The sequence below is a fragment of the Aptenodytes forsteri genome, unplaced genomic scaffold (assembly GCF_000699145.1).
Source record: "Aptenodytes forsteri isolate BGI_AS27 unplaced genomic scaffold, ASM69914v1 Scaffold347, whole genome shotgun sequence".
Lineage (NCBI taxonomy): Eukaryota > Metazoa > Chordata > Aves > Sphenisciformes > Spheniscidae > Aptenodytes > Aptenodytes forsteri.
The window spans coordinates 837,896-849,183 of record NW_008794110.1 but is presented as its reverse complement, the minus strand read 5'-3'; the positions used below and the strand labels follow the sequence as shown (position 1 = coordinate 849,183).

Here is an 11,288-nt window from a genome sequence, read left to right as displayed (position 1 = left end):
TACCCCGGGGTGACCGGGCGTTTGAAGCGGGGGGTGCCGCGTTGAAGGCAGGAGGCGGCTGCCGTGGGTCTGTCGGTGCTGCTGGGAGCTTCCAGGGTCGGCTTGAGCTCTCCGATGGGCGAGCGGCCGCGGCGGAGCGGCCAGGCTGGCCCCGAGTCACCAGCTCCCCGCGGCAGGACTTGGCTTTGCCCTTCCCGGCAGCCCGGCTGTGCCGTCCGGCTAAAGGCAGGGGAAGAGCCCTCCTGGTGCTGGTCGAAGCTGGAGGAGCCCTCCAGATCTTGCCAGCTGTGCACCCTCACAAGTGAACAGGCTCCCCACACATTAACGTGCTTCAGTGCCCAGAAGGACCCTGGAGCGAGCGAGCGGGATGCCGGGTTTGGTGTGATCCTGTGTTCAGGTGTACCTGCCCTCTTCTCGCTGCCTCAGCTTTCCTATTCATTCATGCCTGAAATAGGCCCTCTGCCTAGCTGATAGGCAAACGCTTTGTTCTGCTTGAGCTGCGGTCTTTATTTTTTCCTCCAAAGGGAACTCTCTTGAAGCTTGTTTTGAATGGAAGGAGTCCAGGTTTGGAGCAGTCGGGTTTCATTTCTTCCGTTCTTTTGGCTGTCAACCCAGCCGCCTTGTGCCGCGAGGATCAGCAAAGGCTGGAAGAAGGCAGGACCGTGTCGAGGGCAGATCGATCTGCGCGGCTGGAGTTATTACTTCGACCTCCCCTCTGCTACCTTGCTCTAGCATTACCCTTGGTTGCTGCTAGCTGTGTGCTGGCTGCTCGTGTAGGGAAAGATGTGCTTCGATGTGAGTTATCTCACAGTTAGAAGTGCAGATCAGATGACGTGGGGGGGCCCTGGCTGGGTGGTTTGGGGTCAGGGTGGCACAGGGCACCTGTAGTGCTGCTCCAGTCGTGCACCCTGCACAGGGTCACGGGTTTATTACAGCCCCGCTGCCTCCCTGTGCTTTATGCGCTCTCCTAATCCGTGTGTAATCTTTTCCCATGGGCTCTTTGTAGCCCTTCCAGTCCCACCTCTCATGTGGTGTTAGTGGCGCTTAACAAGTTCCTCGTGGGCACCCTCTTTTCTGAGCAACCTGCTGAAAAGTCTCTGTTTTACCAGTCTGGTGACTTTTATTTTTTTAATGCAACCCTAGCTCAAGGGCTCCTGAGGCCTTTTCTTTTCCAGGTACAAGCTAGCATATCATTTAAACTTTGATCAGCGCTGGCAATTTCAGTTCAGAAACTTAAAAAGGGACTTGGCATTTTTAGAAATCATCTCAGACCCGTGAATTTTAAGATCCTGCATTTAAAGCAAAAGAAAATTCTGCTTTCTGGAAGTAGAACAGGTTTGAGAATTAAATATGTCTTTCAAATGCTTTAATTCCCACCTGCCCCTCCCCGGCTTTCTCACCACCATTTGCTGGAGCTTGAGGAGCAGGGAGTGAATCTGCTGGGAAACACAACTGAAATGCACCCAATTCTTTTCCTGTCCAAGTCCCCGATTAAATCCATGTGGGCAAACATTTCAGAGGTTGTGCTGGGGTGTTAAAGATCCAACCAAACAAATCCAAATTCAAGATCTGAGCCCAAGTTACAAATTACCTCCTAAGTGGGGGGCAATTGGCCGGAATATTTAAGTTTGCACTTCGAGTAGTCGTGCTTTTGTTTTCATTTGGGGCAAGGTGGCCCATAGGATTTCTAATTGGAGCCAGGCCTGTTTGCTGAATAAACATAGCTTTTAGGGGTTGGTATGACTTTTAGCTTTTCAAGGCATTTTTAAAGCTCAGGGTGAAGTGTTTATAGTCCATGGGATTTTAGCAAAGACCGTAGCTGCTCTCTCTGGGCTGCCAGCCTTCCCAGGACAGAGCCAGCATGAAGGAGCTGGTGCAGCTGAACTGCTGCTGCTAGCATCCAGAACGCAGCGTTGGTAAAGTGGGATGTGTGACGCGTCCCAAGCCACAGCCAGCCATCTCCGTACAGCTCTGTGAGCTGCCTACCCCAGACCCTCTCTGCCTTGGTGTAACACACATGGCAGCCCAAGGGGGTAGGCTGAAAACCGTACGAGCAGCTCTGGTATTGAATTTCTCAGCTTTTAATATTTGTGTGCTGCTGAATTCACGGAGAGGGGAAAGGAACCGCAACTTCAGGCCTTTTATTTCTCTTGTTTGCCTTAACTCAGGGGCTCGTGTAGTTTTGGCTTACTGAAGCTCTCCCGCATTCCTCGCTTCCCAATCCACGCAAACAGCTGCTGGCTCGAGCGGCGTTCAGCAGCGAGAACTGGCAGGAGGCTGAAATTGAAATATGCCCCTTGCTCCTCCTTTGGACCAGCAGTTCCAGCACAGGAAATATTTTTCCATTCTGATGGGGAAGTGAATGTCAGAGCACACGGCACTTGCGAGCAGCCGGTCCGGGTACCTTTGCTTGCGTGTGGGAGCTGGTCGGCACGTGTGGTCCAGGATTCAAAGCATCGCTGCTGTCCGAGGGGGTGAGCAATAGGCTTTTGTCACCTGGTTGTTCTCGGCCAGCATCCCAGCGAGTGCGAGGTGGTACATGGAGGCAGCTCTTCTGCTGGGATACCCTCTTTTTTTCCATTTCCTGCTGCTGCGTTTTAAAAAAGGAAGGAAAACGGATCGCCGACTCCCTCCAAACAACCTCCCTCTGCTCTTCTGCTCTGCTTGTGGCTGTAGGATGTGCAGATGAATATTTGGTAACAACAACTTGGGGGCAAAAAATGGTGTGGGTTCTCTGTTTGGGGTTCAGAGCACCTGATGCAGGTGGGTAGGACAGAAAACCCTGCAGCCCTGCTGTGGCTCACGCTGGTCCAAGGCGAGCATGGACATGCTGGCGGTCCCCGAGGGGGAGGGGGTAGGACAGAAAACCCTGCAGCCCTGCTGTGGCTCACGCTGGTCCAAGGCGAGCATGGACATGCTGGCGGTCCCCGAGGAGGAGATGTGTTGGCGTGAAACCTGCCATAAAAAGGGCTGGCAGAGGCAGGTGTTGAGTTTGATACCTCAAGTATCAATTTGCTGTTTTGAGCAATAAAATAACCATCCTTGGTGCATTAGGGGAGAACGAATTACATCGGAAAGATCAGTTGCAGCGACCGGCGTCTTCTGTTGGTGATCTAGAGCAGTTTGTCACCAACACCAGTCGAGCTGGGGGTGTTCTGTAAAAATCCCAGAGCAGCTCATAAACTAATTTACAATGAATTCCTGGAGAAAGTGTTGCTTTCCTCTTATAAATGCAGACATGTGGGCGCGTCTGTTCTTCGCTCGCTCTTTTTCTATTTCTTTTTTTAAGCTAGCAAGCCACACGAGCATGATGGATGGGACGCTCCACAGAGCGTGGGATCTTTCCCATCCGGCAGGGATGTCATTCTCCGTGCAGATGGCATCCTCCAGTGGAAGCCGCCCACTGCTTCTCTGCCTCTTGGGGGACCTGAACTTTTCCATTTGACGGGACGGAAGCTCATAGCTCCCTGCTGACTGCTGGGAGCTAAGCGAGCAATCAATGATGTGAGACCTTAGGAGGGAGAAGGCGACTTTATGATAAAACACCTGCTCACGAGCACCAACACAGGGATCTCCAAGTGGTCTGTCTGGCATTTGGGCATCAAGACACATGCGTCCAGATGGTCTGGACAGGATTCCTTGCAATGACGTAGCAGACAAAGAATGCCAAATATCAGACCTCTGGTGTCTCTCGGACAGCTTGGCGACCATGTGATGGCTTTAGGTCTGCTTTTTTACATCCCTTGGGGGCTAAGAGTGACGGTGATCTTTTGTCTCTGCTTCCTGTCCCTTCTCTGTGAGCCCGTAGGATTTGCTCCCTGCCCTTTGTGTCTTTATCTGGATGTCTTAAGGCTCCTACCCCATTCTCTGTTCTTCCCCAAGAAGAATGGCTTGAGTCTCTGGCTTGAGTCTTTGTTGATGCAGATTGTCCCTTGTTTCAAGATGTTCCTTGTTTTCCAACCTGAGAAGCTGCAGCTAGGTGCGCTGAGATCTTGAGGACGTGCTAAAGCACTGCCCTCAGCACAGGCTGTTCATTACGCCCTGCGTTCCTCCTGGTGCTTCCGTACTCGTTCCCATCCGTTCTTCGCTCAGATCACGCTCGACGTATGTATTACTGCGATTTGCAGACTGTGCGTAAAGGATTGTCTTCTGGCTTTGTGTGCATGTATAGCGCTGCACAAAAGGAGTCAAGGGAGACTGATCCTGGATCAAAACTGAGTGATCAGAAGCCTGAAGGGAGCTGACACTGTAGCCCTGAAGCTCAGATCAGTGAGAAGAGTTTGGGAACTGCTTGTGTAACCAAGTCATTCGTGTGCACGAGCACTCGGAGAGCTCCCGCTCGCAAGCTGGCAGCTCACGTCAGGGTGGTCAGAGCGTAACGCTGCCAGGACCGGCGCTGAGCTGGGGTGGGGAGGGATGCAGGGTGGCGGCTTGCCTTGGCCCGCTCCTGGCTAGTGGGCATCTGAACTCGGGTCAGGGCTTACGGATCTGCCCAACGCAGATCAGCAGCAGCTCTGGGCTGGTTTTGTACAGGTCTGCAGCAACTGGTGGTGTCTGGGGCCACAAACTGTAAGAAGCTGAGTCTCTTCAAAGAGTTTTTGCTCTAAATTAGCAAGAAAAGTTGCTAGCATTGGCAGGGAGTGGGTGGTGGTACCTCATTTGCCCTCGACCAGAGGGTTTTGAGGCTGATCCACTTCTCTGTAGTCTCCTAAATGCAAAGTGAGCATCTTCTGTGAAAGGCTGAGCTTGTTTCCCTCTCTTAAATGGCTTGTGTGGTATGGCTGCAGGGTGGGGTGGATTTGGGGCATTGTTCTCAGCTCTGTGTGCTCTCTTTGTTTCTCGCTGCAGGTCCCCCAGAAGAAAATGGTGTAAGGCCAGCCAGCGCAGCTGCCACTTCCCATCACGGCGTGCCCAGACCTCAGGGAGGAACATGGCAGCAGCCCAGGGAGCGGGAAGCAGTTCGGCCGGGCCATCCGGACTCCCTGGTTCTGCCCTGGGGCACAGCAGCAACTCCACGGCAGTGGCGGTGTGGGAATGGCAGGATGAATTTGGCAGGTGGAGGCCATACCGAGGGAACGTCTGCAGCTACATTGAACAGGTTTTTCAGGCCTCTCAGCAGAAGGGCCGGCGTTCGGGGTCGGGGCTTGTCAGCAGCATCCCGTTGGGACACGCGGATCCTGTCTTGGCCCCCTATGTCATCGACATCCCAAGCTTGACGCAGTTCCGGCAGGATACAGGTAAGGGAGCTTCCCTGCCTGTGCTGGGGTTTTGATGAGGCTGCTTGCACACTTGGAGATAAGTGGGACCTTGTTCTGCACAGGGGAGCCCTACAAAGCTCTGCTGTCACTGCTGGGCAGTTCTTTGATGGGTGGCGTGTCTGCTTCTCTCCTGATGCTGCCTGCTGCCCAGCGTATTGGCACGTGAGCAAATCGGTGTTGGCTGGTGTGAATCTGCGGGGCTGGGTGCAGGCAGGCAGTGGCGGTCTCTTAAGGAGCTTCATCACGGGACCTCTGGAGCTCCGAGCTTGTGAGCCGGAGCCCTCGGAGCTGCAAACTTTCTTCCTGTCCCCATCCACATCCATTCAAGACCACTCACATAAAAAGGCCTTTTTACGGTTCAAACCCTCCCGTTTGAATCCCTTGTTCCCTCTGCGGCTGGAGTGCCAGCTGCTTTACCTTGGCATGCCGCCCTGTGCAAGCTGCTTAGCGAAAGCCTGCAGCCCCCGCAGAACGCCGTAATGCTGCAGCAGAATATTCCCCGTACTTGTGCTGTATGAGGCTGGCGTGCTTCCTCCCAGGGAGGAAGGGCGGGTGGTCTTAATAGCAGGATTGAGACCTAATTTTCATTCTCATCTCGTCTCTCTTGGGGTCACTGAGGCTAGCAGCTCAGAATTTGCTGAGACGACTCCTACCCTCTTTTGCTCCAGATGTGCTGAGCAGCTGTAGCTTAGAAAGGGGGCAGGCGTGGAATGCATGCTCTTCATCTCTGGAAAATCCAGGGAGATCCCAAATTACACACCCCGAATGAATGGCTGCTTTGGAAAATTCTCTGTGCATCGGTTTCCCCTTTGCCAACGTTTTTTCCCATCACCCCAGGACACAGGCAAGCATCACCCCAAGCTTTAGAGAAGGGCAGTGCTCTGGTTTCTTGCCAATTGAAGCAGTAAGTGAGCAATATCTTGAATCAACTGCACGATCAGGCAATTCCTACAGGAAAGGGAAGTGGTTGGAGCAAATGCGAGTGGTCATCACAGCTGCATCCGTGTTTTTATTCTGACTTGGTGACTTTAGGATTAGTTTTTCCTAGGGGTGTTGTGGGTGAGGAGCTTTCTTAGCTGGATGCCTTGGCAGGTCTGGCTCACCGTGGCCTGTTTGAGCACCTGGAAGCCCTGCTGAGGCTTCGAGCAATACAGCATGGACCACCAAAGCTGGCACCAGCGGCTGTTTCTTTCTTGTTTTCTTCACGTCAAACTTGCGAAGGAACCTTCCAGCCTCTTGTCCTTTCAGCCAGTGCTCCAACACATGGGCAGCAGTCCCGGGCTGTCCCTTGTCAGGAAATGGCCCGGTTTGGTGCGGGAGAGCAGAGCGCCTGTGGGAGACTGAAAGATGTGTCCCAATGTGAATGGGACATCCTTCTCCACAAAGGGAGCTGTCTCTCTGCAAAGGTCTTGTATCTCTTCAAACCCTTGTGAAAGACCTCAAAACACCTAGCGAATATTGTCTATCGCAGGATGGTTTGGAGTTGGTCATCAAGACATGGACCTGTTGGAGCGGGTCCAGAAGGGGGCCACAAAAATAATCGGGGGATGGAACGCCTCTGCTATGAAGAAAGGCTGAGAGAGTTGGGGTTGTTCAGCCTGGAGAGGAGGCGGCTTTGGGGAGACCTTATTGCAGCCTATCAGTACTTCAAGGGGGCTTCTAAAAAAGATGGCGGCAAACTTTTTAGCAGGGCCTGTTGTGACAGGACAAGGGGGAATGGCTTTAAACTAAAGGGGGGTAGATACAGACTAGATCTAAGGAAGAAATTTTTTATGCTGAGGGTGGTGAAACACTGGCACAGGTTGCCCAGAGAGGTGGTGGATGCCCCGTCCCTGGAAAGATTCAAGATCAGGTTGGACGGGGCTCTGAGCAACCTGATCTAGTTGAAGATGCCCCTGCTGATTGCAGGGGGGTTGGACTAGATGGCCTTTAGAGGTCCCTTCCAACCCAAACTATTCTATGATTCTGTGATCTCTGGGGGACAGTCCAATACAATTTTGGAAATGATGTTGGATGATGTGATCTCATCTTTCCTTGGGGGAGATCTGTGGTTGAGTTGTTAAAACAAAAAGGCTGATTCCACTTCACAGCTCTCCCGCAGTGTTTCCCACCAATTTGGAGGGATGCTGATCAGAGCGGCCAGGTCTGTGAGCCTCCCTCCACAAGCATCTGTGTGCTCTGCAACGTGACTATTGGAAATGCTCTCATATCTCCTTTCAGTGGCCTAGTTCTAAGCAAAGCTTTTTCTCTCTGCAGGGCTCTGCCTTAAACGTGAACCTTTCTGAGCGAGCAGCCAGCTGACCTTTGTCATGTGCTGGAGAGAAGAATCTCTGCAGGAAACAGCCCCATGAAAAATCTTTAAACAGAGCAAAAAATAGGCTGTTGTATTCTGCTCATTAGCTATTAGACAGACAAATAGGCTCTTCAAAGGAAGCCAGGGAGAATAACAGGAAGCCAGTGTTAACAGGATCAGCATCCCCACCAACAGGGAGTGACAGCTGTGCAGGGGGATCTTGTGGGCGAGATTAGCTGCGGGCTTCAGCTGCTGGTCGAGGCAGATTAGCTGGGAGTGAATGCAAGGGAGCAGCCGGAGTTGTCCTCTCGCCACAGCTGTTTGCCCACCCTGGAGAGGAATGCCAGTTTCCCTGCCAGCCTGGGGGAAGGGGGATGTTTTCCAAGTGCATGGCTTTGGTCTTGTTATTGACTCCTAAAAGCTCTTCTCCCTGCTGCTGTTTTGGGATGTTAAAAGTACAGGTTCTTTACAAACTCCTCAAGTCTTCTCTGTGCTGCTTTTAGCTTCTGACCTGCCAATGGAGCGGGGGCAGCCTTGCTAATCTCCTCTGAGATGTGTCCCGCTGGGCTTTCTGACACCTTGCTTTACCCATGATAGTCCCCTTTCTCCTGGGAGCAGGTTCCCTGCACTCATCTCTAAATGTAGTTCATTTCTCACCATCTCACTTCCAGCCCAGTCTCATCATCAGTCCTCCTTCTGCTCAGGGGGTCATCCCTAACGTTGCACACCTACTGAGGCCATAGGTTGTGTGTTTCTAAAATTTGGCAGGACTTGTTTGCTGGATAGGAGCAGTCGTTGCTAGGGTTTGCTCTTGGCTGTTTCATCTGCTTTCCCATGTAAGATGTTGATTCCTGGCTGGGGAAGGTCAGCTTGGTTCTGCTGACACCTTCTGCCCTGACTTCTGCCAGAGGAAGGTCTTGTCCCACAGGAATCCCTGGGCTTCGTGGTTGAGCTACTGGGGTTCAATCCCAGTTCTTACGGGGGAGGTTGCTGTGTTTCACTGGCTGCTAGTAGCTTTTTAGGTGTGCTGATGAGATGTTGCTGCTGGATGGTGTCACTGGAGAGTCCCGCTCTGCAATAAGCAGGACGCTTGGTGCTGCTCCAGCTGCCGAAGCAGGTGTTGGGAAGAAGTGCTGGACCTTTCCTGGCTGCTCATCCCTTGCACGGGCTGAGGGAAGCCATTCCAGTCCCCAGTGCCTTCAGCTTCCCAGCAGAAACGCAAGTCCTGCCATTCCTTGGTATGGCACGTTCTGCCTTTGAGAGAGCCTCAGCCTTTATGTCAGCTCTGGAGCTCAGATCTGTCTTTCCTGATGTAGTTTCTGCAATGACACGTGGGACATACCTGTGCCCCAGCACAGGGTCTCGTTACGGTCTGACCGCCAAAGCGCTGTGCAGAAACCACCAGCACCATTTACAAAGAAGCCCAGGAGTGTGATAGGAGCAGAGATGTGACTTTCATGCTGTCGAGCCGAATTTTTAGCAGTGAGGAGGCAGTTAATGCCCTTACGGTTTGAGTCAAGTCCTAGTAGTTTCCGCAGTATCCCAATACTATGGGGTAGCAAGGACAGCAGTGTGAGGCAGAGATACTCGGGCCAGCATTCAGGCAGCCAGAGCCTGAACACAGGTAGCAATTGGGTTTTGGCAGTGTGGAGTCCCACGTGGGCTCTCCTCCCTCTTACTTGGGGTGTGCTTGTTGGGTGTAAAGCTTGCTTGGACTGCCTGTCCCCCACGGAGCCACCAGCAATATCCTGGGGCAGTTCTCCACAGGCTTTAGGTGCGGATACTGTTTACCTGTGGTCCTGGAGCTTAGGGTCATAACTCTCATGACCTCTTAGGAGGCTTTATTTTATTTTTTTTGCCTCTTGGTGCTATTCTTCTCTGAACTCCTCCTGTGTCATAACGACTCGCTGCATCCCTGTTCACTCCCATCTGCCTGCATCCCCAGATTTGCTTGCCCCGCAGCGTTTCCCGCTCCCCTTTCTCAGTGCGGAGTGCTGCGAAGGATTTTCCCAGCAGCAGCAGTCTTGACCCTGCTGCAGGAACCTGTTTTTGCAGAGGTTGCAGAGCTTCTGTCCTGTTGGGTGGCTTACCTCCCTCTCATTAGGCTTTTTCTTTTGTAAAGAAAGGAGTAAAGTAACCAGGAGTGAAGTCACCCTGGAGAACCAGGCTTCTAGGGGGTTTCGAGCTCCTGCTGTTGCTGTCAAGCGGCCTTGCAAGAGCAGCGTGTCTGCTTTCATTTCTCTTCCTTTGTCTGAACAGCTGCTCTCTCCAGTTTCCAAATTACTTCGTTGTCTTCTCATCTCTAGTCTTGCTATATCTCCCAGCAGTCAGGAGCCTGGAGAAGCTGGCCCTGTCTGTCCTCTCCAAAGTCCTCGTCCTTGCCCTTGTGAGACTTCATCCTCTCCCCCAAGAGCAAAATTGCCCAGACCCTTGAGTAGCAAAGTGGGTGTTTAGCCCCTTAAGCGCTTCTGCAAAGCACTTCCCGATGGTGTCATGTCTCTATAGTTACTCTGTTGTCAAGGCTGTGGGAGTTGTTTTTTTTTAACCAGATCTGTGCCTCAGCCTGATTTTTTTTTTTTTTTACTTTTTTTTTTAACGTCAGGGAGGCGTATGTGATCGCTGTGCCTTTGTGCTTGGGTGTGTCTGTCTCTGCATCCTCTCTCACCTTCCCTCCTTTCCCACCCTTCCTCCCAGCAGCTTTTGAACCTGTTGCCAGCCCGCGGTCAGATTTGGCAGAGGGACAGGGATCTCGGGGGTATTGCATTTCTCTAAGCTTCATGAGCAAACCCAGCCCTGTCGGGAAGAGAAAGTCTGTTAGTGCCCCTGCCGAGGGAGAGGTGAGGAAGGCCATCCCGATGTAGACACCACAGATCTGTGCAGAAACAAGTCCCTGAGACCAGGTCCCCCTTACTTCTCTGCTCACAAAATGATTTTTTTTTTTCCCCCCACCCCCCTCCCCACGCAGGGACGATGCGGGCCGTCCGCAGGCACCTCTTCCCCGGGGACTCTGCCGCCGGGCAGGGCATCGTCTGGGAGTGGCAGAATGATGAAGGCGGGTGGTCCCCCTACGAGATGAACGTCTGCGTGTTCCTGGAGCAAGCCCGTGCCACGAACCACCAGCGAGTAGATCTTGGACCCTTGGGCTACAACTATGAAGTTGACTTTGTGGCTCAAGTCCAGACCAACAAGACCACAAGGTTCCGCCGCGGCATTCAGAGGCGCTTGGACGCCCCGTACCCGGTGACAGCCTCCCCGGCGCCCCTTCACACGGGGGTGGCTTGTTCCTGCCAGCAATGCTGGCTAAATGGTGGGACTGGTCCCATCACCACGCGCTACCGGCATTCCATGATAAACTTTCCCAACTCATCCGCTACTCATCAGGTTTCCAGTAGGACAGCGTCAGTAAGTTCTTCCAACGTCGGCTTCGTGCCCTATAACAAACCGACTTTGTCTGGAGCGAGGTCAACACTGAGACTCAATGCACAGAGCACCTGGGCTTTGCCTCAAGCTGGGGGCCCCAGCACAGGACTGTCTGCATCTAATGGAGTCAGGTACAACCATAATTCACCTTTAAATACTGTGCATGTGTCTGAGAGGCCTGCTGTGCTCAGGCCTTTGTTATCTAGGAGTCTCTTTGTCCCAGAAGACTTTACAAGGGTCTTCTCCCTAGAGTGAGAGGTGTGTTTGTGCCTTTGTGTCTGGTACAGTGGATGAGAAGGCTTCTCCTCTGCTTTTCC

General features: G+C 52.7%; 1 protein-coding gene across 2 annotated transcripts in view; it reads left to right on the top strand.

The window, feature by feature from the left end:
* The first annotated feature begins 4,038 nt into the window (after window positions 1-4,038).
* DTX2 (deltex E3 ubiquitin ligase 2) overlaps window positions 4,039-11,288 on the top strand; it is a 35,281-nt gene continuing 28,031 nt past the window's right edge. For both annotated transcript variants that reach the window (XM_019471069.1, XM_009275448.2), the window contains exons 1-3: window positions 4,039-4,104; window positions 4,849-5,237; window positions 10,517-11,102. In XM_019471069.1, the coding sequence (XP_019326614.1) occupies window positions 4,931-5,237; window positions 10,517-11,102 (893 nt within the window). In that variant the 5' untranslated portion in view covers window positions 4,039-4,104; window positions 4,849-4,930. The remainder of the gene's footprint in view (window positions 4,105-4,848; window positions 5,238-10,516; window positions 11,103-11,288) is intronic.